The 26273-nt window shown below is 46.9% G+C and overlaps 2 protein-coding genes across 2 annotated transcripts; one reads left to right on the forward strand and one right to left on the reverse strand.

The window, feature by feature from the left end:
• Positions 1-526: 526 nt before the first annotated feature.
• Positions 527-14289, forward strand: LOC123369204 (interferon-induced very large GTPase 1-like). Its single transcript, XM_045014562.1, has 4 exons — positions 527-809; positions 2850-2906; positions 3793-3864; positions 8513-14289. Exons 1-4 carry the CDS (start codon positions 527-529, stop codon positions 13234-13236), a joined length of 5136 nt encoding a protein of 1711 aa, XP_044870497.1. The 3' UTR covers positions 13237-14289.
• A 3852-nt stretch (positions 14290-18141) lies between these two features.
• LOC123369205 (olfactory receptor 1020-like) lies at positions 18142-19104 on the reverse strand. The gene has a single exon (XM_045014563.1). It carries the CDS (start codon positions 19087-19089, stop codon positions 18142-18144), a length of 948 nt encoding a protein of 315 aa, XP_044870498.1. The 5' UTR covers positions 19090-19104.
• Between the last annotated feature and the right edge of the window lie 7169 nt (positions 19105-26273).

Raw genomic sequence — 26273 nt, forward strand, 5'->3', positions numbered from 1 at the left:
GATTGCTCAAGGAAGGGACTCTCTGCATGGAGATCTCCCCATTCCCGCTTAGAAAAGGAACAGCTGTCTCAGCAGCCTTGTCCCCACTCCCATCAGGACATGCTGGTATCTAACTAGCAAAACACGGGTAAAAAGATGGGAAAAAGGAGGGACAGAGCCACAGCAGCTTTGAAACAGTGAGGCAGGAAGGTGTGAATGATCCAGAGCTGCAGTGCAGTTTTGGCAGCATTATTGGAGTTGGCCCTGTCTCAACCCCATGGGAAACACCCAGTTTTCCCGAACCCCAGTGCATTGCTATAGCTAATTTCCAGTTGTTATTACAGAACTATTTCATTTTCAACAGGAAAGAGGGGGAGTCTGGTGGGTCCGTCTCTCAAATTGTTTAAATGGCCAATCTCATGATAATGGACAAGGCACTTTCCTAGAGTGTTTCTCGATAAACTGAAGCTGTCTGTGGCAGCTTCACAAATCCTGTGTCTTCTGCCTTTTAACAGTAAACCTCTGCAGATCTTGTGATTCAGGGATAATGGCCACTGGTGACAAACACAGGATCCTATGCACCAAACGCAAAGAGCTGATACAAATTATTCAAAGAGACCCTGACAACATCTTGGATGAGTTACTTGCCCTGTCCATCATCACAGAGGAGGAGTACAACAGCTTCTATCAAAAAGAGGACATTGTGACCAAAATCAGGGAGTTGTTAATTCACATACAGAAAAAAGGGGAGTCAACCTGCCAGCAATTTCTGGAGTGTTTAGAAATCCTCTTTCCTGGCATCAATCAGGATTTACAACCTTCTGGTCATGGTAAGTCAAATCTCTTTCTGTTTTGTTTAAAAAAAAGAGAGAGAGAGTTAATAGCCATAATCTTTATGAGTAGAGATTAATAAGACTGGGACTTTTCAGCTTGGAAAAGGGGAGATATGATTGAAGTCTATAAAATCATGACTGGTGTAGAGAAAGTAGATAAGGAAGTGCTGTGTACTACTTCTCATAACACAAGAACTAGTGATCACCAAATGAAATTAATAGGTAGCAGGTTTAAAACAAAGAAAATGAAGTATTTCTTCACACAACACACAGTCAACCTGTGGAACTGCTTTCCAGAGGATGTTGTGAAGGCCAAGACCATAACAGGGTTCAAAAAAGAACTAGATAAATTCATGGAGGACAGGCCCATCTATGGCTATTAGCCAGGATGGGAAGGGATGGTGTCCCTAGCGTCTGTTTGCCAGAGGTTGGGCATGGGCGACAGGGGATGGATCACTGGATGATTCCCTGTTCTGTTCATTCCCTCTGGGGCACCTGGCATTGGCCACTGTCTTAAGGCAGGATACTGGGCTAGATGGACCTTTGGTCTGACCCAGTATGGCCGTTCTTATGTTCTTATGTTTTTATGGATTCTTTCCTGTTCCGATTAGAATCCACTTCAGCCTCGGGTCTACATCCCACATCTTAGCTAGCTCCCATCAGACAGCACAGCCTTCTGTTCTCTGGATCAACTCCAGTGTTCGGCCTGTCTATTCTTCTCAGTAGGAAGTTCCCAGTCATGTAGACCTGCCTCTTCCTGGTGTTGGTTCAGTTCTCCAGCCATCCCCCTTGTGTTCCCTCTGGCTGCAAGTCTCCCTGCCTTCTGTTCTCACTTGCAATCTTTGGCAAGTCATCCTCTTTCCTCCTGGGGCTCTGAACTCTGGCTACCTCCACTGACTCTTTGCCTTTTCTTGTGGGTGCCTAGCTACTCTTCTCTTTCTCCTTGCCCACCCATCTTCTGTTCCTGCCTGACTCTCCCCTATATCCAGCTCAGCAAACCTGTTCCTCAGCTCTATTTCTTGTTCACTAGCCGGTCTTTTCCTCTGCCTTGTTTTCATAGTCACGTGTTTCCACTGGCCACTCTCCTCATCCAGCAGCCTACCCTCACAGTTCTGCAGCCTAGCTTGCATCGAGTCTTGAGTTTTCTCTTCAGTTTCCTCTTGCCTTCCTTTCATCATCTGCTCAAATCCTCTTTGAAACTCAACCATGACTTCTAACAGCATCTCCAAACCTGGGATCAGCTCTTCCATCAAATCTAGCAAGCATAATAAGGAAGCAGCTTTCAGGTACCCTCTTCAGAATGATATACATCCTGCAGCTTCCACATCACTCATCTTAATTGTCTCTTCCATTCCTTGGGTCACTACCGTGGCTGCTTCTGTAAGCACCTGTCAAAACAACAACAACAACACACACAAAGAGCCACACATACCTTCCCGCAAACTTCCCTGTTGTCAGCTCTGTTTTCTGGCTTCTGTGTTGCTGCTTGTGTGCCACTGGCTGGTTGCATGGCTGCCTTTCTAGGCTCCCTAATCAGGGCTCAGCTTTCATCAAAGGCTCTACTTCTCTCACAACACACTGCCCGCTACCAGACTGCGAACTAAAAAAACATCCCTCGCTATTGTTAAAACCAGTTGCCCTGTATTGGTGCTGATCTATGGTTTTAATTTTCCTAGCAGAAATGAGGCCCAAGGGAAGATTTAACCAGCAGCCAATTTGTTTGCTACAAAGATTAGATTAGCATCTAGCAACAGTTCAAACAGAGAAACAAAATGAAAGCATCACTAAGACCAAAAAGAGCCTGGAACAGGTGGGGATTTTTCTGGCAGGGAGACTTGCAAAAGCCTAGGATGTTTGCGTACTGTCTGTCCGCCAAGTGTTCATCCAGTCCTAATTTTCTATGACCCAGGTGATGGGGCTCCCAACCTTCCCCCTAGGAAGATGATTCCATGGCCTCATAGGGCTCACTGTCAGGAAGTTTTTCTGGATATTGTACCTAATCTTGTCTTTCCTTAAATTTAATCCTGTTTCTCCTAGTTATTTCTCAGGGCTCTACGGGAGACACCAGCGAAGAGCTGGAGGAGGGGACAGAAGGTGAGCCACCAGGGGAATGGTGGAGGGGAAAGGGAGCAGCAGCACTCACCAATGGATGGGGAAAAGGAGCAGGATGAGAGGATGGGCTGTGGAAATAAGACATGAGTAGCTTGCTTTCCCCCATACTCTGTCCCTTGGTAGAGCTCTCCATATGGCTATTCTCAGGGCAGGTACAAGCACTTCCTGGGCCATCTACAGACTCATCTGACTGAAGCACTCCATCTCTGATTAGTGAGACTGGCACAGGGAGTGCAGAGTGGCGTGAGTAGGACTCGCTAGGGATATTACACAGAACTGTAATATATGCTGCAGAGTGCTCAGGTCTCTAGTTACTCCCTCCGAAGGGTCTGCTCATGGTTGGAACAGCCTTCAGAGAGATCCAATTAAGGAGCCAATGTCTGAGTTGGCCATGAATGTAAATCACTTGCATGGTTACAGATCTGAGACTTTCTTCTAACGGCACTTAACTTACCAGGCCTAATAAAGAGTAACTATGAGTTCAAAGACCAAAATTAAAACATCAAAATCCACAATTAAAATGTAATACTTTGTGACACCTTCACAAAAGAAAAAGGTAGAAATCAAGTTAATTTCTGGCCTCACAGGTCAGAAAGAAAACCCAATGAACAATTCTGGAACCTATCTACAGAATTAGAACATTCAATCTACACTACATAACAAGAAACCGCATTTTGCCTTCCTGTTCTCTGTGGTTAGCATTTCCTGCACAGTGTTTGAATTGTCACTGGCTTTATTTTTACTGTAGAAATAGCTTCTTGGGGAATCTTCGTCATTTTGAAAGGAGAGTATATAACTATTAAGAATACAGGAACATCAAAAAAGTCTTTAAAGATCTGAGAAGGTTTTAATGTGGTTTCCTTTCTAGGATCTTCAAGTATGGAGAATGAACCCAAGAATTTAGGAGGCACTGTGTCCTCAGAAAAAGGAAATGCTGAAGGTACTATCTCCTCCTTAATATATTACTACAATTGCGTACCAGATAATGCTGGCCCAACCCAATGTGACGGCTTCCCCCTCCCCGGGTGCTCCCTGGAACTGGGGTACCACTGAAACCCCTGACCCACCACACTAGGCTTCCTCTCACACTGAACTCCTGTGACCAGCTGCAAAGCCCTCCAGCCTGCACTTTCCCTAGCATACTTACAGGTAGGGACACATCCAGCTGCAGTTACATTCAGGGTCTCTGACCAGCCCCTGTATAGGAAGGCTACAGTTAGGGCAACTCCCATCACCTTAGGCATGCACCTCCTCTGGAGTATAAACCCAATGTTTTACTGTCTTGCTCTGCACAGGGAACCGTACAGCATATGCTCATGAAATTCTCACCTTCCCTCAATGTGGAGAGAAATACGCAAAAGCCTTTTGACCCTGAGCTAAGATTAGTTCACTCTGGCAACTCACTGGTTTAAATAAAGCAAAAACAAGTTTATTAACCGCAAAAGATAGATTTTAAGTGATTATAAGGGATAGCAAACAGATCAAAGCTGATTACCTAGCAAATAAACTAAACACACAAACTAAACTTATTATACTAAATATACTGGATATGAATGAGCAGATTCTCACCCTGAGAGATTCACAAGCAGGCTGCAGATTCTTAAGGGACAAGCTGCATTTGCTTTACAGCTTGGAATCCCCCGGATGTTTCATACACAGGCTAGAAATCCCTTTAGCCTGGGTCCTGCACTTCCCCCAGTTCAGTCTTTGTTCCTTGGGTGTTTCCAGGACTCTTCTTGGGTGGGGAGTGAAGAACCCTTATAATGTCACTCCCCATTTTATATAGCTTTTTCATATGGCAGGACAGTGGCTGATTTAGAGTTAGTGGGGCCCTGTGCTCAGCTTCATTTTTGGGTCCCCCCCTTGGGACCCAGCCAAGAAAAAAGAACATTCTCTCTTATCTCCCCTCCCCCCACAGCTCCGTTCATTTTTTTTGTTCTGCATTGTCCTTCTATAAGAAATAGGAAGAAAATGAAAATAAATTGAGGTATCTTGATTTTTTTGTAGTCTAACTTATTTTTTTTCATAGACCACTTGAAAATTGCTAAGGGTCTCAGCAGATCACTTAATGATCTTTCCAGATACTGTTTGTAAAGTTAGATAACTATTGTAAAGTGCTTTGGATAAGAGCGCTTATTAAACAAATGTAAAAAACATTGGGGTGCGGGGGCTGGCCAGGAGTTAGGATGTGGGAGGGGGCTCAGGGCTGGGGGTGCAGGGTCTGGAAGAGAGTTAGGGTGCAGGAGCAGGCTGGGGGTTGGAGTGCAGGGACTGGCCAGGAGTTAGGATGTGCGATGGGGCTCAGAGCTGTGGAAGGGGGTTGGGGTGTGGAGCGGTCACGTGGGGCTGCCCCTGTTTGCTGCTCAGGGTGGGGGTGGGAATGTGGGGAGGTGCAGGAGTCAGGGCTGGGGTTGCGTGAGGGGGTGCAGGAGTCAGGGAGGTCAGGGGGCTGGGATGCAGGAGTCAGGGAGGGCATGGGCTGTATCAGGGGGTGCAGGAATCAGGGCTGGGAGTAGGGTTGGTCCCGGGAGCAAGGGAGGGCCGGGGTAAATTGTGAGTACAGCAGAACTGGGGAGGAGGTAAACAGGATCCCCTCCACCCCTATCTACATATAGTGAGTACCTATCTTCTAGGTCCTAGCTCCTCACCCTTCCTCTGCTGCAGAGCAGCTGAGTGGCAAGCAGGAACTCCATCCTCTCCGCTCCACTCCACTCCGTCAGCAGGTTGACAGTCCCTGGCTTCGGGCTTCCTGAGCCCAGGGGAGCCCAAAGCGGCAGACCATCCATCACCGGCCATGTGGGGTGGAGACATCTGGTAGGAGGAGCAAGTCGGTGGGAGCTGGCAGGGGAAGATGCCCAGGGTCGTCATCGGGGGGAGGGGGGATGGAGAGGAAAGCCAGCACTGCAGCCACTGGGCTGTAGCAGAAGTGGAGTGCCCGGCCGAGGTGGCCCCTGCTGAGCCTGGTCTGGCACCATGGCACCTTTGGCACCATTATAAATCCAGTCCTACCCTCCCCCCCCCAGTGGCAGCAGTCTGCCTGCTGCTGTGTTCCTAGTGCTGGGCAGAACAGGAGCATTCCAACGATTTCCTCTTTATTCCCCAAAGGGAGCAGCACATTCAGCTGTCAGATACTTCCTGGAGCTTTGAAAAGGGAGGGGTGCATGCCTGCAGGGCAGCAGAGATCAAAACACTGAGCAAAGCCATCAGGACAGGCATTGTGGGATACTGGTGGAAGCCAGTTCTGTCCGCAGAACAAACCGCAGTGTCTACACTGACTCTTTGTCAACAATAATGGGAGGGGAAAGAAAAATAATCTCTCTTGGGGGTGGAAGTCTTTTCTTGCTGAAACCAGGCGTTTTCCCCGACAAAAGTCCCATTGCAGTGTGTATGCCCTCACTGTTTTGTCGCCAAAAGGTGGTTTTTGGTGACAAAACTTGGTAGTGTAGACAAGGCCTGAGACTTTCTGGGGTGAAGTGTCACAGAACTGTAGCAGCTGGAGGAGGGTCTCTGAGGTGGAGGTGGGTTTGATCTCTCCAGTGCTGCTGGGAGCGCGCCAGCCGGGGGCTCCTAGCTGCAAGTCACAATCAGTAGCAGATTAACACATGGGCCCATGGGGCCCATGCCCAGAGGCCCTGGACAATTTAAAAAATGGGTGCCCTGGGGCCTGGCAGGAGCTGCAGATGGGGCAGCAGCCCCAAGCCTGGGGATTCTCAGCTAGACATTGCCCCACCTTCCTAGCCTGTGGAGCCTGATCTGGGAGCATTCCTGCCTCCTCAAGCCTTGCACAAAAGACAGCCCAGGGCAACCAGATTGGTAATCTTTTGAGTGGGATGGAATATGTGTGTCCCAGAATACTCAACAGCCTTTCGGGTAGGGCAGTCGCCTGTGAAGTGGGAGGCCCGTTTTCAAAAACCCAGTCTGGCTGATTTGGAGCAGGGACTTGAACTTGTGTCTCCCGCACTCCAGCAGGCTATTGGCTAAAACGGGGTGGGGGCTCTCAGGCCCCTAAACTAGATCATCCCTTGAGAACTAACTCCAGGAGAGGGTTCACAGCTGAGCAGATATAGGCATCTCTCTCTGGCCCAGAGTTAAGTATCTAATGACCTTTGCGGGGCAGGGCTTAGGCTCCACCCTTTTCATCAGCATTTCATTTTGGCTCCCTGCTCAGCATGCTGGCTTCTGTGAATCCCATTCCTAGGTGCCTGCTCTCCCCATGCATTATAAAGGAAGCCTGGGAACCTAGCTCAGGGCTGAATCGTCCAGTGGGGGGCAGGGCACCTAAAAATTCTGTGTTGCAATGCTGAATGTTACAATGCCTGTGTCCCTTTGTGGATTTAGCCCCCCACTGTCTGTAGTTGGAGTGACCATCAGAGATATACCATTAAGGACTCTCTGCCACTGCAGACCACAGATCCCCTGCGTACTTACAGAGCTGAGGCTCCCCACTGACACTCCTCTGACTAATTGCATCTTAACCTGACTCTGAAGTTTCAGACCTACCAAGGAGTAACAGTGAGTGCAAAGACCAGCAACCTAAAAATCAAAATCCAATAAAATATAATGCCATGTGTACTTTCAGTGGAGAGAGGAGCTCTTTTAGGGCCTGACTACACTGGAGCTCAAAGTGTGATGTCCAGCTTGGGCAGACATACCCACACTAGCTTTGATCAAGCGAGCACGCTAAAGGTAGACGCTAGCTGCGGTGGTGTGGGCTACCTAGGATCTCAGATGGGATTGTACTCAGCCATCCCACGAACCACGCCATCGTGGCTACACTTGTATTTTTATCACACTAGATTGAACAAAGCTAGCATGCCTCTGTCTACTCAAGCTTGAAATTACAGCTCCAGCTCCAGTCTACATGTATCCGTAAGGGCTGAGGGCAACCAGCCCCACCAGCACCTCCCTCCATAGACTGCTGCTATAAAGAAGGTGGGAGCACTGCCAGACTCTCCTTCCTCCCCTTCCCCACTGCTCCCTCATAGGCCTGCTGGAGAGAAGGGAGAAAAGAAAAGTATATGCTGTAAAGCAGTGGTTCTAACCGGGGGTCCAGGGCCCCCTAGGGGGCCTTGAGCAGGTTTCAGGGGGGGCACCAAGCAGGACCAGCACTAGACTCGCTGGGGTCCAGGGCAGAAAGCTGAAGCCCCAACGCATGGGGCTGAAGCCCGGAGCCCTGAGCCCTGCCACCCAGGGCTGAAGCTGGACCCTGAGCAATGTAACTTCGTGGGGGTCCCCGTGGTGTGGGGCCCCAGGCAACTGCCCTGCTTGCTACCCCCTAATGCCGCCCCAGCTTTTATACACAGAAAACCAGTTATTGTGGCACAGGCAGGCCATGGTGTTTTAATATCATGTTGAGTGGGGCCTCAGAAAGAAAATGGTTGAGAACCCCTGTGGTAAAGGTTAGTTAAAGTAATAGAAGAGGGGGATTAGCTTTAACTCTATTAGCATCTAATTACTAGCCACAAATGGGATTTTTCTTTTACATTATGAAGATTTTACATCAGTAACTCCACCTCTAAAAAGTGTTCTCTCTGGGAATAACTAACTTCAGAAAGCCTTGAGAATCCTATTTTTATTTTTTTTTACAGAGAAAAATAAAGCTTTTCAAGGACTCCTTTCTAAGCTAAACCTGCAGAAATACCAAAGCACGAAGCTCAGGCTGCGGGATGTCCTGGAAATTGGCTCAGAAAGTACAGAAAAGTGGACTCCTCAGATGTTAGGGGATTTACCGTGGCATTTCCTGAGGAAACTAATGGCTTTGAATGGGACAGCCAGAAACACAAGCCTTGGGCATAGAGCATATGATGATGAAGGTAGCAGCGAGGAGGCACAGACTGCAGGTAGAGATGTTTTTAGTTTTAATGACACTGACATCAGAGAATCTCTACATCCCCTCGATGTTCTCTGTGCCGTTCTGCTTTGCTCAGATAGTTTCCTGCAGCAGGAGATCCTGTCCAAAATGTCCATGTGCCAGTTTGCCCTCCCTCTGCTGCTGCCTGCCCTCGACACCCCCAAGTGCACCCTGATGCTGTGGGCCATGAGGGACATTGTGAGGAAGTGGAGGCCGCACTCCCTGGTAGAGAGCAGAGGGTTCAGAGAGGAGAGCCTGGTGCTTATCGAAATGCCAACCATTTCCTTTGTGCGGCTGGGGAGCTGCAGCTTCTCCAAGTCCAAACTCCTCAATGACGTTCTCAGCCACTCCCAGCAGCACCACGATTTCTTTATCCATCGTGACATGGAGTCTGGGAATGTCCCTCGGGAAATCGCAGATGGGCTGGTCGAGATTTCCTGGTATTTCCCTGGAGGGAGGGAGAATTTGGATCTTTTCCCAGAGCCCGTTGCAGTTACAAATCTGCGTGGAGACACTGAGTCTCACTGGCTACAATTTAGCTTTTTAACAGTGGTCTCCTCAGCAGTGTTCATAGTTATTGAGAGCATCAGTGAGAGGCAATACGCACTTTTATCATCTCTGCAGGGATCAGCCACTAAATACTACTTCATCCTCAATTGCAAGAATGGAAATCCCAAGGAAACATTGGGATTCCTTAATAAGTTGGCTCCAGTGCTGAATCTGAGCAAATCACAGCTACTGGTGAAAGACAGCACCACAAATAATGCAGAATTTGTGCAAATAGTGAAATCTGCCATAAAAAGCATAACGAGTTCACCTCCCAAGAGAATGAATTTGGAAGCCATGGCTGTGACCGCACGTAAACTAGGAATCCAGGTAGATGAGGACCGAAAGGAATGTCAGAGTGCAAGCAAGTGGGCTAGAGAAATCACTGTGGAAATAAAAGATGTGGCAAAATGCAAGAGGGAAATGCTGAGACTGCAGGGGGATCTCTTGGAAGAATTGTCTAAAGTGGAAAAAGAACTGTGCAGAATGAGAAGGCAAGGGGAGATGGCCACCGAAGACTATAAATGTCAACTGAGAGAGAAACAGTTGGATTTACGTAGACAGCAGAATCAATGTGACCTTACTGATGGATTGATTAAATTTATTAGTGGAATAGGACGATTGCCTTCAATGGAGAAACATTACTTTCTGAAATGGATGAAGTTTAGCCTGGATCATATTGCTCGAGAGAATCTTTTTAAACTATGGGATCAATATAAAGAAGAAAGTAAAATGGAAGGAGGTGACCCACAAGCACTAGCCATGCTGGATAAATTAATATCTACGACTTCCTTAGGGGTTGAGCATTTCATGCGTGAGCTGGCGCAGTTTTATGAAGCTGAATGCTCAATGGTTAAAGAAGGAGACAAGACAGAATGCCAAAGACAATTCATCCATCTCCCAGGCATAGCAGCTGACCTGATGTTGGAAGGGTTTCCTATGGAACTGATAGATGGAGATTCATCCAACATCCCACTGCAGTGGGTGACAGATGTTCTGACTGAGCTCCATGCCAAGCTGGGAGGAAGGTCCAGAATGGTGGTTATAACAGTGCTGGGTGTGCAGAGCACTGGGAAATCCACCCTTCTCAACACTATGTTTGGCATGAAGTTTGCAGTGAGCAGTGGCCGATGTACGCGAGGAGCCTTCATGATGCTCATTAAAGTGGCAGAGAACTTTCAGCAGGAACTGGGCTGTGAGTTCATTCTGGTGATAGACACAGAAGGCCTGAAAGCCCAAGAACTGGCCAAGCTGGAGGACAGTTATCAACATGACAATGAGCTGGCCACACTGGTGATTGGGTTAAGTGACATAACCATTGTTAACATGGCCATGGAGAACGTCACCGAAATGAAGGATGTTCTGCAAATTGTGGTCCATGCCTTTCTCAGAATGGAGGAAATAGGGCAAAAACCCAACTGCCAATTTGTGCATCAGAATGTCAGTGATGTGTCTGCGCATGACCAAAACATGAGGGACAGGAAACACCTCCTGGAGCAGCTGGATGAAATGACCAAAGCTGCAGCTAGGATGGAAAAGCAATGTAAAAAAGTGAATTTTTCGTGTATTATGGATTATGATGCGGAGAAACACAATTGGTACATCCCTGGACTGTGGCATGGAGTCCCTCCCATGGCTACAGTGAACATGGGATACAGTGAGAGTGTGTGTGAGCTAAAGAAATACCTGTTTGATTGTATAAAGAAACGGTCACATAATAGAGCCCCTAAGGACATTCCCCAGTTTGTCAAATGGGTGGAGAGCCTGTGGAATGCTGTCAAACACGAGAACTTCATCTTCAGTTTCAGAAACAGCCTTGTAGCTGAAGCCTATAACCAGCTGTCTATGAAGTATTCTGAGTGGGAATGGCATTTCCGCAAAGAGATGCATCTCTGGGTATCTGAAAAGGAAACTGTCATTCAGAATCAGACATCAGAGAAACTACAGGCTGGCGCCTTATCCATGTTGAAAAATGAGGCACAGGAAAAACTGCAGCACGAGAAACAAAAAGTTTTGGATAATTTACAAGATTATTTTGAAAGTGGAGTTTCGAATCTGCACCTGATAGAAAAGTACAAAGAAGATTTTATCAGGAGTGCAAACTGCCTCAGAAATGAACTTGAGATCTACTCCGAGAACAAGTGTGAGGAAGCAATTCGAATTCGAAAAGGCCAGCTCAAGACAGAAAACATCCAGACCTCATACATGCAGATAATTGAAGGGAAAGTTGACAGGGTCTTGTATGAATGTAGGAACAAAAAACATAAACTAGAGAATGAGGAACTGAAATTGGAATTTGATAACATGTGGACAGAAACACTGTCAGAGCTGAAGTTCAGCAGTTTACAGAAACATGAGATTTATCGAGAGATGGAGTCCCAGTTGAGAAAGGACCTGGAAAATCAAGGGAGTGCCGTCAGGCAGAAGCTACAGGAATCAGGTAGTTTGTTGTTTCATGGAATTGAGAATTTCAGAATGAAAAAGGAGTATCTAGCATGGATCAAAACTGTGAAAAAACTGTTGTTCACGAGGGAATGTGAACCAGCTGTTCACACAGAAGAACTTGCTAAATCCTTAATAGATGAGGCTAAAAGATACACTGAAGAAAAGGTGAATTCCAAAGTGGACTATGATGAAATCTATTGCAGAGAATTGCTGAACATAATCAACAAGAGGCTCCAACAGGAGGACATTAAAAAACTTCGCACTACTGCTTGCTTTGAAGTTGACCTGAAAATTCATATTTTGGGGGAGGCAGCTTGGAGATTTCAGAAGATGCATGAAGATTTTATCAAACAAAATGATCCTCAGTGTCGTCTAGAGAAGCTGAAACCTCAGTATTTCTCCACTTTTACTGACCTGTATTTGGAAAAAGATGAGAACCAAACAAGGGCCAGGGATTTCTGTGATCAATGTCTCAAACCTGCCTTGGTGGTTTATATCAACAAAAAACTAGGAATAGAGATAGTAGATGACATTCCCAACCAGGGAGCGTCCATTGAATATGGCAGCCGGACCTTCTTCCAGTTCACTGTACAGAAAAAGCTTCTGGAGGAGATGAACTTTGATAACTATGTGAAATATATTAAAAACTATGAAGAATTTGTCAAAACCTGGATTCAGAGACGTTTGATGGATCATTACAGGGAGAGTAAGCGTTTGGAAGAGCTGGAAAAAAAGATTCTCTCTACAATAGTAAACAAAGTCACGGAAGTTCTGGAAGGCTCCAAAAATGAAAAAAACACCACGGTCTTGGCATTTTTAAACAACTTTTGTGAAGCGCTGCAGCAGGACCTAGTCATTTCCAAGGGCAACTTACTTGGGATACAGTTTAAAAACACAGCAAAAACAGGCCAGTTTTGTGCTAATATTCAAACCTTTCTTCCGGATCTGGAACAAGAAATCTTATCTCAATTTGGTGGTTTGGATATTCACACCAAACTCTCCAATCTGCCATTAAAACCCCAGGATGAAATCTTTAAGCGAGTGCTTGGCTGTGGGAAGCAGTGTCCATTCTGTAAAGTCCCCTGTGAAGCTGGAGGAGGGGATCATAAAAAGCACTTTGCATCTGTGCATCGGCCACAAGGATTATGCAGTTACAGGAATATTGATACACAAAAACTTGCCTATGATATATGCTCATCTGAAGTGTTTTCTGAGAACTCATTCCGAAATTCAGACACAAAAGGGAAATTACATCCCTACAAAGATTATCAGGTCTATTATCCGGACTGGCGCATTCAGCCAGATCCGAGCATTGAGGCTTCTGATTACTGGAAGTTTGTTTTTCAGAAGTTCAATCACCAGTTAGCTAAAAGTTATAATGCTAACCCAGCAGATCTCCCAAGAAACTGGGCTAAAATAACTGAAACACAGGCACTGGAGGGCCTAAAGGAAGCCTTTAACATGAAATAAAAACATGGTGAGAGCCTGTTGAAATGCAATGTACATATGTTTAAGTATTTGAAAACTTTCCTTAATTTTAAAAAATGGCACATTTAAAAAAATACAATACAGAATATTTTTTAGTCTCAGAACCTATGTTCACTTCACAGTTTCTAAGTGGAACTGACAAGTTTCTGACTTTTCATGTCACATGACAACTTATGATACAATTACAGACTGGCTGCTGTACAATTACATAAGAACTGCCACACTTGACCAGAGCAGGGAGAACCATTTAGTCTGCGATCCTGTCTTCGAGAGTGGCCAATACCAGATACTCCATAAGAAGGTTTAAGGAACCCCGAATGGACAATTGTGGAACAACAGAAGTTTCTTCCTAACAAATTATTAGATTTCAAGGCCAGCAGCAACCACAATAGTCATCTACTAGTCTGGCTTTCAGCATAACACCTGGCCAGAGAATTCTATCCAATAATTCCTGCTGTGGGGGAAATTATTCATCCATAGTTGGTAATAAGCAGCTCATTATCAACCAAGTTATTTGTGGTTGAACTAAGAAGAACAGGTATTTTAGAAGGAAATCCAATTGTAATTTAAAGACCCCAAATAATGATGAATTTACCAATTCACTTCAGAAGCTGTTCCAGGTCAGTTACCCTGACTGTAAAAGCTGAATTTTATTTTCAATTAAAAATAAATTTAACTTCAATTTCCAGACATTGGATCTTGTTCTACATTTGTTTGCTAGGATCAAGAGCCCTCTACTAACTGTTATTTTTTTCCTTAGTAGTTATAGATCATGATTAATCTTCTCTTTGCTAAGTAAATGCATTGAGCTCCAAGTCTCTCAGTATAAAGCAGGTGTTTTCAAACTTTGAATCATTCTTGCAGATCTTCTCTGAAACCTCTCCAATTTTCCAAACACACTTTTTTGTAAACTATGGACACCAGAACTGGACACAATATCCCAGTAACAATCTCACCATTGGCATATACAGAAGTAATATCTCCCTAATCCTCCTTGATATTTCTTTGTTTATACATCTCAGCATAGGTGCCAACTTCCCCTCTACCCGGTGTGTGCTCGACCACCTGCTTGTCCCCGGCCCCACCCTCACTCCACACCTTCCCTGAGGCCCCATCCCTGCCCCATCTCTTCTGCTGCCGCTCCCCTGTTGACTGTGCCTGCATCTCTCACAATGGTGGAGTACAGGAGTCAATGGGAGAGCGCTCGGGGGTCGATTTATCATGTCTAGACTAGACGTGATAAATTGACCCCCGCTGGATCAATCACTGCCCGCCGATCCAGCGAGTAGTATAGACATAACCTTAGAGTGTGTCAAAGACTGATAGCAAGTTAAGGGAATGGGATGTGAAAATGGGATAAAAATTGGGGAAAAGATACTTTTTACCTGTTCTGGAATGTTGGGTTGGCCATAGTTACCCCAGTTAAGAGAAGGTCTCTTTTGAGTTGCTGGAACAGTTCCCAAGGGATGCAGCTAAACCTTAGCCCCAGAAGGAAGATTTTCTATGGTTAAAGAGGAAATAAGAGGATTAAATAAAAGAAAAATTGAGACATTGATTGAAACATGTAGAGATAAAAATCATCAATAACAGCATTTCTGGCCCAAACTCTCTGCAGTCACCCCAGCCCAGGACCCCTTCTGCTTCCCCTACCATGTCCTTTCTCAGCTGCTGGCCTGAGATGGTGGCTGGATGGGGAAGTGGCTCCCTCTAGTGTCCCCAGGGCAACACACCTCTCTCTTCCCATCCCCTCTGGCTACTGCTATCTCTGTCCCTGATATTTCAGTGTCCCTCTCTTGTCCATGTCTTTCCCCAGGGGCCACCCCTCAGGCTCATCTGCACCAAATAGCCCCTGCCAGCTCACTACCCAGTAATTATCTTTCCTTAGAGCCTCACCACAATGCCCCCTCCCAAAAACCAGAGTCATTGGCAAATCCCCATATGTCCCTTGGCCTCATTCTCCTGGGGGGTTAATAAATATCCTGGACAGCACTTAGTGCCTTGTGGACCCCCTGACTCCCTGCGGCGAATGAGCCCCTGCCTGAACCCAGAGAGGACACCCCAGCTCTCACCCTGGGCTCCTGCAGCACCAGTGCAGAGCTGTCCCTACAGAGTAAATGAGACTCAGTCCTCCCCACCCTGAGCCTTGCTCCCCTTTTCCCAGTCTACTCTGGGGGTCTCCTCGGTCAGTAGCATGAGTGTTTCTGGGACACAGATCGGGGGGGTGACCCAGGGACTTCTTGGTGCCAACTGGCAGAGGACACATTAGGGGTGCATTAGGATTTCCGGGATCCCCTGGGCCTGGTATCTACATACTAGTTCACCAAAGAGTGTCGTGCCAGGCCTCTACTGAAAGCCTGTGTCACACTGGTCATCTTAATCATTGCAAAATGTATGTACCAATAATGTGTAAGGGGTTATGTATCTAGACTGGAAATTGTGTTCTTAAGGTCTGTGACTTGGAACTGGGGAGAAAAGGTGCAATCCAGGTTTCTTTCAGACAAGAGATGTTTATTGGTCTATCTACATGTACTCTGAGTATTGTATGGTTCACAATGGGCACCATTTACAGTCTGAGCAAAATGTCAATCAAGTCCTTGCAGAGTGTCCTGGACAGGAAAAGACAGACAAGCAGCGGGAGTTATCCTACAAGTGCCCACAATGGAGTTTTGGACTATAACTGTAGATAAAGAGACAAACTCTGCATCTTCCCACTGAGGAGACAAGAGGACCGTGTGCTTGTCTCATGAGTAGAAGATCACAGCCACACCTGACTGGAAGGATTTGGGGCTTTTGCTCTTATGACAGGACAATGTTCTATTAATCGAGTTTAGGCTCGAGTGTGCATGTCATGATTTTATTTTACTTTGTTTCTAATATTTCTACTGGTTATCATTTGAATCCCTGTGTTAAATAAACATACCTGCTTTCTGTGTGAAGAAGTGTGAGTGTGGTGTATTAAATGGAGCTGTGGAGTGTGGTGTAATTGGTAAGATGCAGTTTGGGAACACCGGGTCTAGTAACTCTGCGTGGCTGATGAGTCAGGGGCTGGACACGCCAGGGCGATGCTCGAGGGCTGGTGTGTGCGTATCACTAACCTATACCGAGAGAGCAAGGCCTGCAGAGGCCTAGAGGGGAGTGACCCCCTGGCACACACTGACAAGGCTTCCTCACGCGAAGGGCAGGTGGTAGCCAAGTTTCTCACAGCCCTGGGTATCCCTGGGAGGCATCACAGGGGAGGGGAATGGGACTGACCCAAACCCTCTGGTCTGTTGCCACCTCCAGTGGCTGCAATGTCCCCCCACCCTGGAGCACGTAGCAACCCAGTCCTTTCATGGATGCTTGTTCGCCGGTTGCCCACTTTGTCCTGTCAGCCGAGAACTGCTCCGCCTGAGGGGCTGAGGCTGCAGAGCGAACAGTCCTATCCCGAGAGCTCGCTGCCCACGGCAGAGGGACCAGCTGGGGCTGATGTGGGGGGGTGGCAGGGCCAGGGCCAGGGCCAAGGGCATGGGAAAGGCCTGAGAAGTGCCCCCCCCATGAAAATCCCTTCACTAAATTCCCTCATAGACCCTGAGCTGCTGCTTCTCCCTGTACATTTCCCCCTCTCCTTCCCAACCTCCTCTTGACTCTCCCACATCTGCTGCCTTCTGAACTCTCTTCCCACCTCTGATCCCTCCCAATCGCCTCCATCCCACAGGGCCCTTCCCCTCCACTCCTTGAATCCTGCTCCCTGCCCCTTCCCTTCCCAACAACCTTCTCTCAAATCTGCTTCTCTCCACCCTCTGGAATTCCCCCTTCCCTACCCATGTAAACTGTGCCCTCCCCCTCCATGGCCCTCGCCTAAATCTCCCCTCCTGTTCTTACCCCTCCCCCTGAACTCCCTGCCCCTTTGTCCCCCCTGCTCCCCGTCGTGCGGGCAGACTATAGGGCAACAGGAAGGCTGCAAGGGTAGGGGAGGTCTGGGACAGAGGAGTGGAAGCGGAGGGGGGTGAAGGCAGCAGGACCCGACTGTCATGAAACATATTCTCCTTTGTCTCCTGTTGGCCCAGGGCGGACAGGAGGGTAAATTCCTCAGGCCTGTGATGTGCTTTGAGCTCCTCAGAAGGGAGGTGCTCTAGGAAGGCAGGGCATTCTGGGTCAGGGACCGAGGTAGCATCCAGGCCCTTCTCCCCACCCACCTTCATCAGGACCATCCTGCTGGCTCCTTAAGAGTCCCCTAAGCTTAGCTTGTACGGTGTGGTTGGTTGGCCCCACAGACAATCAATTCCAAACCTTGCAGGGAATTACCAAGGCCTTGTTGGGCAGAACCCCATTGATTTTGGTAAAGAAAACAAAAAATGAGAAAAAAGGCAAAACCTGCTTTGTACTGGTGGAAGTGAGAGGAAAATGAGGCCCACAGAGTAGCCCAACACCTGGAACCCTCCTGCGGTTGCCTACACATAACACGTACAGCAGCTTGGTGTGCTGACCCCCTCGCTGAGTGCACAACAGAGCATCCCACCCTCTAGTTGGCTTGTTGCCATGTGTGACAGCTCCTGGTGTGACTCCCAAGGGACTGGACTGGAGAACTGAAGAGCCAGAAGCATGAGCTTCGACAGCTTGAGGTAAAGCTCCATGGCTGGGGGCTGTAACAACTCAGATCCTTTTGCAGAAAGGGACGTGGAAGTCACAGCACACACTCGCCAGTCGATTACACAGGAAAAAAACAGTGAATGGTACAAACTTCATCAATGACAGTAGAAACTTGATCCTGCCCCAGCTTTATTGATGATTAAATTAACTTGTTAATAGGATTTAATGTCAATAATAATAATTAGTCCTGCCTTGACTGCAGGGAAATGGACTAGATGGCCTCTCGAGGTCACTGCCCGTCCTAAGATTCTATGATTATCATCCAACCACTAAAGAATCATTCCTTGTCCGGTAGATCACTTTTCTCAGGGCGTGTTTCACATCCTTGTTCCTCAGGCTGTAGATCAGGGGGTTCAGCATGGGGATCACAAGAGTGTAGAACACGGACACCAGTTTGTCCTGATCGGATGAGTTGCCGGATGTGGGCTGTAAATACATAAAGAACAGAGTCCCAAACAATACGCTGACGGACGTCAAGTGGGAGGCGCAGGTGGAGAAGGCTTTGCGCCTGCCTTCCGTAGACCGGATCCTCAAGATGTTGAGGATAATATAAATGTAGGAGACGAGGATAATCAGGACAGTACTCAATCCAGTTACAGCAGCAAAGACGAAATGCACTCTGCTATCCATGTGAGTGCTGGAGCAGGAGAGCTTCTGGAGTGGGGCGAGGTCACAGAAAAAGTGATCGATGATGTTGGGACCACAGAAGGACAGGCTGAACAAAGAGCCTGCGTGCACAACGGCATTGACAAAGGCGTAGAAGTATGATGCGGCTACCAGCTGGATGCAGACTTTCCTTGACATGATAATCGTATACAGCAACGGTTTGCATATAGCTATGAATCGATCATACGCCATCACGGCCAGAAGCACAGCCTCAGCATTTGCACAGACAGAGAGAAAGAAAAATTGTATGGCACACCCAGCAAAGGAAACAGCTTTACACTCTGCTAAGAAGTTCACCAGAGCCCGGGGGGCAATAACAGAGGAGTAAACAGTATCTATAAGGGACAAGTTGTGAAGGAAAAAGTACATGGGGGTGTGTAGCCGGGACTCAGCCGTGATTAATGCAATCATCCCAAGATTCCCCACCAGGGTGACAATGTAGATAACCAAAAACACCACAAAGAGGATGGTTTGTAGCTGTGGACTGCCTGTGAACCCTAGGAGGATGATCTCAGTCACCCCAGTGTGATTCCTCAGCATTATTTTTTCCAGATATAGTCTATGCTGCTGGGGGATACTTAAAAAAGAAATCAAAGATGATACTTATTATTGAAGCGGAGCTAAGTTGGGGTGGAAGGTGGGTGCTGCCATCTTGACACACATAAGCAAGTCAAGATAGACAAGCCAAGTTATATCATGCCTACTGTGTGATGTTAATTTCTCTTAATAAAATTTTGTGTCACTGAGGAATTCCCAAGTTTTTTCTTCCTTAAAATAAAATAAAATAAAATAAAACAAAACAAAGGCAAATGGGAAGAAAAAATATGTAAAAGAATTTGCTGTGCATTTCAGCATTTCAAAAGTCAGCTAGCTTGGAACCCATCGACAATTGCAGATATATTAGTCAGTACTTTTGAAATACCTATTGCAAGTCTGGCAATTGTAAATATAACTTAATTGATATGGAAACAAATAGCCAGACATTGCTGCAAACCATCTGACTTACAGTACGGAAGTGCATGGAGTGGTAGAAAATCAGCCTTATATTAGAGGTCTAGCATCCTTCCATAATTAAACCATTCATTAGGAGCCATGCTATTTTACATGTCAATTCAAACCACGGATTTAGAATAAAGTCTCTGATTAAATTAAATAAACAACATTTGTGCTGAAATTAATAAGAATGATATTCACAGTGAGGAAGTGTATATTAACTCTGGATATATGAATGAACAGACGAATCAAGCAAAGGGAGGCTGAATGAAAACTATGGGTGAGATCCTCACCCCGGCTCTGGCCCCTCACATCAGCTTAAAACTGGAAATTGGAGGCAGCAAGTGAGCTTGGACAAGCTTCCACCTCAAAAGGAAAGGGCCCTATTAAACACCAAGTAAAACATCTGTGGAGCAGTCTACCCATCCCAGGCTCACCTTGCAGTAGCTGATCTTCCTATACACGGTAGAGATGTCAATCTCTCTTGCTTATTCAGAATGATTGGAGAAAGTTGGAGGACTGTCCTGTCCTTCTCAGAAGATATTTTGGAAGCGGATACATGACGAGTTTCACACTGAATACACACCTTGCGTCCACCTAGACAGTCACAACGAGACACATTGGGAAGTGCAGGTCAAACCACATCCAAGCACATGTTTCCCTTAGAAGCCTGAAGGGTCCCCATTTGCATGTTCTTCCATGTCAAGTTGCCAGTAAATCTGAAACATATAAGAGCTATTTACTTTCATCGTATTATGAGTGTGAATCCGCCCTGAACCTGAAAGACTTTCCACAGAGGCAGAAAATGGTGTGTTGGGGAAGCCAGTGCAGCCAGTTCTGTACTGCAGTGTCTTTAAAGAGAGCTCTTCTCTTGTCAGAGCTGTTGATTAGGAATAGCTCATCAGCACAAAACCCTCTCTAAGGAATTTTAAATGAAAATATTTTACGTTCAAAGAAGTTAACCACATAGTTAGAAAAATCCCTTACAACTTGATTCTTTGCAACCACAGTGTTTTGATCTTACTGTTGTCTTTTTGCTTTGCACAGAGTACACCCTAACTTAGCACAATGGCCAGATCATCAGTCGATGTCAATCACTGTAGCTCTACTGAGGTTGATGGAGCTCGTCAACCTGTCTGGAGTGGCTCATGACCATGAGTGCCAAATTCAAGGTAGACTGTTACTCACAAACCCCAAATTGGTTGTGTGTTCTATAACTCTATTTCACCAACCAAGTATCAAGGGTGAACTCTGCAGGAACTAGAACAGCCTTAAAACGGAGTCACAGACAGATCATTAGTCGATGTCAATCACTGTAGCTCTACTGAGGTTGATGGAGCTCGTCAACCTGTCTGAAGTGACTCATGACCATGAGTGCCAATTCAAGGTAGACTGTTACTCACAAACCCCAAATTGGTTGTGTGTTCTATAACTCTATTTCACCAACCAAGTATCAAGGGTGAACTCTGCAGGAACTAGAACAGCCTTAAAACGGAGTCACAGACAGATCTCTCCAGCACTGCGGTGTATCTTACCACCCAGGCAAGCCTGTCTTTGTGATGGATGGTCTCTTGCAAGAAAAATTACAACAATATTCCATTTACTTCCAGTCCCTTACCCCCGGTCAGTTGCTCCTCAGATCTCAAACCACAGACAAGGCTTGTAGTCAATCCGGTAATAAACTAATGAAAGGTTTATTATCTAGGAAAAAGAAACACGAGGGTTATTTACAAGGTTAAAGCAGGTAAACATACCCACACCCTGAGTTACAGTCTTAGGTTCCAAGAATTAATAGAAGCTGCGGTAATGCACAAGCTTTATATGTCCTTTAGGGCTAATCTAAGCCAAGCAGCCTGGGAATCCCTTGCTTAAGCTTAGAAATATTGCCCTCCCCAAATTCCTAGCAGCACACTGATGATAATTCCTCCTTGACAGAGATATTTAGACCCTTCCCCCAGCGTTCAAGCTGTGATGGGATGAGCATTTGTGCACATCTGCTCTTCCTGGGTTTAGAGAAAACAATCATCAAAGTCTTGGTTTGTCTGACGTCGATAGGCCTTCTTTTGTTGGGCAGGAGATGATACCTCTGATGGTCAACTAGTATTTCACGCTTGGTAACGCTTCCCTCCTGACTGGGGGGGTTTCCAGTTTCATAAGAAGCACTTCTATAGTACCAGAGCAAAACACTTCAATATTACCTCATATCATGGGATACAGATAAGTGAAATGAATGCACGCCGCAATTCACAAGCATTTCATAAAGTTTAAACACATCTCTAGAAATCTAACACCTATTTTAACAGTATGAACACACAGGTGAACCATGTCGGTTTCCAGCTAGGCATTTGCCAGTTTTCAGTGAGGCTGAGGGGAGCAGGCATGAGCTGGCACCTGATCCGCCAGCTGCATAAAGCCATGCTGATCATCCCCACCTGAGGGTCTTCCCCAATATCCTGGCACAATCTCATGCAGCACTCAGGATGTTTCAGGCATTCTGTCCCATTTTACTGCAAATTATTTAGTGAGAGAAAATCATTCCGGTGTCAAAGGAGTCAACATTTTGAGAAGAGAAAGCCAATCTTTTTCTCAGAAGACCGAATTGATTTTGTAGCATTCTCCTGGGAATAGACTTAAAAAAGAATTATGATACTCACCCTAGTTTTTGTCCTGTAACGTTAAAATTGCTTGTTGCGAGAAAGAGAGCTCTCTTGCTGGAATTCAAATAGATCATGCAGAGTGTAATTAGAGTCAGGGTGTATATATTTGGTTTTCTGGTGTTTGGGGGCAGAATTCCTCAGAGCTCTGAATCTCGGTCAGGCACAAAGGGGATCATTAAAGCACCATTTCTGTCTCCTGGCACCAGGAGATAGCTCATCACTGCTTTACCGTTCATGTTTTTGGAAATGGTAATGCATCACTTTGTTCTCGTCCGCTCTTCTATGCAGTCCATAAATCTGAAAATCCCCCTAGGACTTCCAGTCAGGGATACACTTGGAAATTTTCATCACGATATTTTTTTCATTGCTTTTTTTCCCTGAGAAAATAAGGTTTGTAGACTGATAGTGTGAGAATCCAGTGTTAGGAACTTTACAGCAAGTTTCCATGCACAACTGAATGGGTGTTCAAGGAGTCAGGATTAAGGGGCATGTCAGAGACGAACAAAAGCCTGAGACTGGAGTAACAAGAGGGGCTATACATCAGGATTCAGGGGAACTTGTAGAGTCATTAGACCAGACAGGACTGGGGTAGCTCAGGGTGCTGCATGTCAAGTCTGAGCTAAATCGTGCGGAGAGTCTGGTTCTAGAAGAGAAGGTGTGTCAGGATTAACTTGCTTTAGTACAGGGTTTCTCAAACAGGGGTCGCTGCTTCTGTAGGGAAAGCCCCTGGTGGGACAGGCTGGTTTGTTTACCTGCCCTGTCCGCAGGTCTGGCCGATGGTGGCTCCCACTGGCCACTGATCGCTGCTCCGGGCCAATGGGAGTTGCTGGAAGCGGGGTGAGCCGAGGGACGTACTGGCCACTGCTTCCAGCAGCCCCCACTGGCCTGGAGCAGCGATTTGCGGCCACTGGGAGCCGCAATCGGCCGGACCTGCAGACGGGGCAGGTAAACACACCGGCCCGGCCGCTAGGAGCTTTCCCTACAGAAGCGGCGACCCCTTGTTGAGAAACCCTGATCTAGTAGAAGCAGTGGTGGAATGTCCAGTATTGCAAAAAATAAGGGGTTGTGGGTTGAGAAGGAAGGTTTTTGACAAAAGTGTGTCACAGACCAGGGCAACTACGCTTGTATTCTTCCTTGGTTGCTCAAGGGCACTCGCCCTAGTTCCTCAGCCATCACCTCTCTTGGGACAAGAGCCACATCACTCTCCTTCCTGCGAGTGGTTTTCCTGCTGCACAATTCCCCCTTTCGTGCCGCGGTATTCCTAGCAAGCCAGACTACCGTAAAGGCCAGTGTCTCTGCTTGGCTTTCTCTCCAAAGGTTATAATCGGCATGATTGCCAGCAGCTTTAAGTTACCACACAACCTTTTCTAGGCAACGACATTTATTTTTAAGGTGAAAGCTTTGCACAGAAAACATATTAAAAACAACAAAATAACCTGTCCACAGGCTGATAAGCTTGACAGAGATCACCCAGCTGCAGCAAGGGCGCCTGGGGAAGCCAACCCTTCAAAATTCCATACAGAGTCATGTGACCACCATCCCATCTAATTTCTCTCTTTAGCCCTGTAAACGGGCCGACTCACCCCTCTGGCGCCTCCTGCTGGTGACTCCGGGAATTAGCTTGGTTCCAGCTCTGGAGCGCCCTCTGCAGGCTGGTGATCCGCCTGTCCTCTGGCCCTCCGTGTCTCTCCCTGGACCCGGTGCCCTTTTACATAGGGGTGCTGGCCCCTGGCAGTAACCCCTTTCTCTCTGGGTCTCCCCTCCCCAGGGAACCCCCACCTTCTATCCCCACCTTGCCTCAGTATATGGCTACTGCCAGTCATTGTCTAGCCCCACACCCTGGGGCAGGCTGCAGGATCAGCCACTCATCACTGGCAAGGAGGGTTTGGACCTGCTGCCTTGGCCTACCCCTGGGCTGCCCTTTGCAACCCCTGGTACCTGTTAGCCCTTTGCTAGGCCGCAGCCTGGGGCTTTCCAGGCTGGAGCTCCCCAGCGCCTCAGCCTGTCCCCAGCCCTGCTCCCCTCAGGTACTTTGTCTGTAGCACCCTGCAGCCAGGCCCTTCTCCCTCTTCAGGCAGAGGAAGACTGTTTGGGCTTCTGGCTCACAGCCTCTTATAGGGGCCAGCTGGGCCTGATTGGAGCATGGCCACAGCTGAGCCTGCTTTGCCCAATCAGCCCAGGCTTCTTGCCCCAGCCTAAAGGCTGCTTTCTCCAGCCACGGCCCCTTCCCAGGGCTGTTTTTAACCCCTTCAGGGCAGGAGCAGAGGTCCACCCTGCTACAAGACCCTATGGGGAAGAGCTGTCACATCTCCCTTCTTACACTTGTTACCCAAAATCGTTGGATTGAAACCTGAGATCTGGTCCTCCCACCAGTTTCCTGGAAGTGTGTGTGGTGACCCCACCCCCCTTTCAGGGATGAGCTGTGCCGGCAATGGGTTGAGGTTCAAGTATTATAAGCAACAGTTATTTGCTTCAAAGGGTGAACTAAGGTAGGACTGCTTCACTGTAAAGCAACCCTCAACCATACACTACTTTTAACAGCAGAGGGGTCAGGCAAGGGAAGGTCTCCAAACCTCCCCCATAGCCAAATTCCTTTCCCTGCCATTATGCTGTGATGACTGGGCCTGCAAATTTGCTCTAATTTTGATCTTGACTGTAAAAAATATATGAAACATTATATAATAATGTTAGAATAACAAAACTTGTTGGCAAAATAGGTCAAGCTTTTTTCAATAATAAATATTTTAAACAGGGACAAAAGAACTAGACAAAGAGACTAAATTAGGTCCATTACTCAAGGACTATGTTGAAATCATGCTTGGTGAAAAAAGAAGATGTGGAACCAGAACTTAATAGACCAAAATTGGTATATTAGATATTAGGCCTAAATGGTGGCCAAAGTGATGAGCGGATGGGCTATTCCACCCAACATTTCTTTTCTGGGTCCTGAGAGAAAGAGACTTTGGGGGAAACCTGTGGGGTATATGAGGAGAGGAGCAGTCTAGGGGAAGCCCACAGGAAGAGGACCCTGGAGAGGGGGAAGCCTGGGAACTGGGCATTGTAGCTGCCCTCAGGTGAGCAGTTGTGCACACGGACCTGACTGGTTTCCATTCAAAGTGCTGACATAAGCAACATGGTTCCGTGCAATGTTTTGATTCCATATCGGATGGAGAGCTATTCCACTGGAAACTTTGTGACCTGCTCTATTCATGAACTTCTTGTTTCATTTGCTTGTACACATCTCAGCTATTATCTCATGAGCTCCAGGCTTGACCCCCGTTCTCGCTTTCACCAGTGAGAACCCCGTGTCTCTCCACTGACACTTAGGGAGTTGCACTGGCGAGAGCAAGGTCAGAATCTGCTGTCAATCTTCATACGAGTCCTTCAAGTCCCTCCATAAAACCCACCTCTCTCGCAAAGACTTCAGAACATTGTCAATTGATAATGACAGGCAGGGCGTGAGCTGTTCCTACAGCATTTGCTATGACTGATTGACTTAGTGCAGCTGTGAACCATGCTCACAGAGAGAAGGTGGGTGAGGTAATATCCTTTATTGGACCAAGTTCTGTAGGTGAGAGAGACAAACTTCTGAGCCACACAGAGCTCTTTCTCAGGCTTGGGAAAGGTACTCTGAGAGTCATAGTTAAATGCTAGGTGGAACAGATTGCTTGGCGTAAATTGCTAGCACATATTGTATTGGATGATTCAAGTACCTTTCCCAGACCCGAAGAAAAGCTCTGTTTGGCTTGAAAACTTACATCTCTCACCAACAGAAGTTGGTCCAAAGGAACGTAGTAAAGCATCCACATTTTCTCTCTAATATCCTGGGACCAACATGGCCAGAACTACACTGTATACAGCCCTGCTCTAAGACAGTCTATATTAAAACATCTTGTTGTTGTTACTCCCTGCTTCCTTCCCGTTAACACGTGGATTCATAGATTTCATGGCCAGAAGGGACCATTGGGATCATCTGGTCTGACTGCTGTATAATGCAGGCCAGGGAGCTTCCCCTGCTCTCCAACATGTGAATAAAGTGCCAGATTAAGTCCACGCTTTTTTGCTCCAAAGTAA

Source organism: Mauremys mutica, chromosome 4, assembly GCF_020497125.1.
Source record: "Mauremys mutica isolate MM-2020 ecotype Southern chromosome 4, ASM2049712v1, whole genome shotgun sequence".
NCBI classification, from domain to species: domain Eukaryota; kingdom Metazoa; phylum Chordata; order Testudines; family Geoemydidae; genus Mauremys; species Mauremys mutica.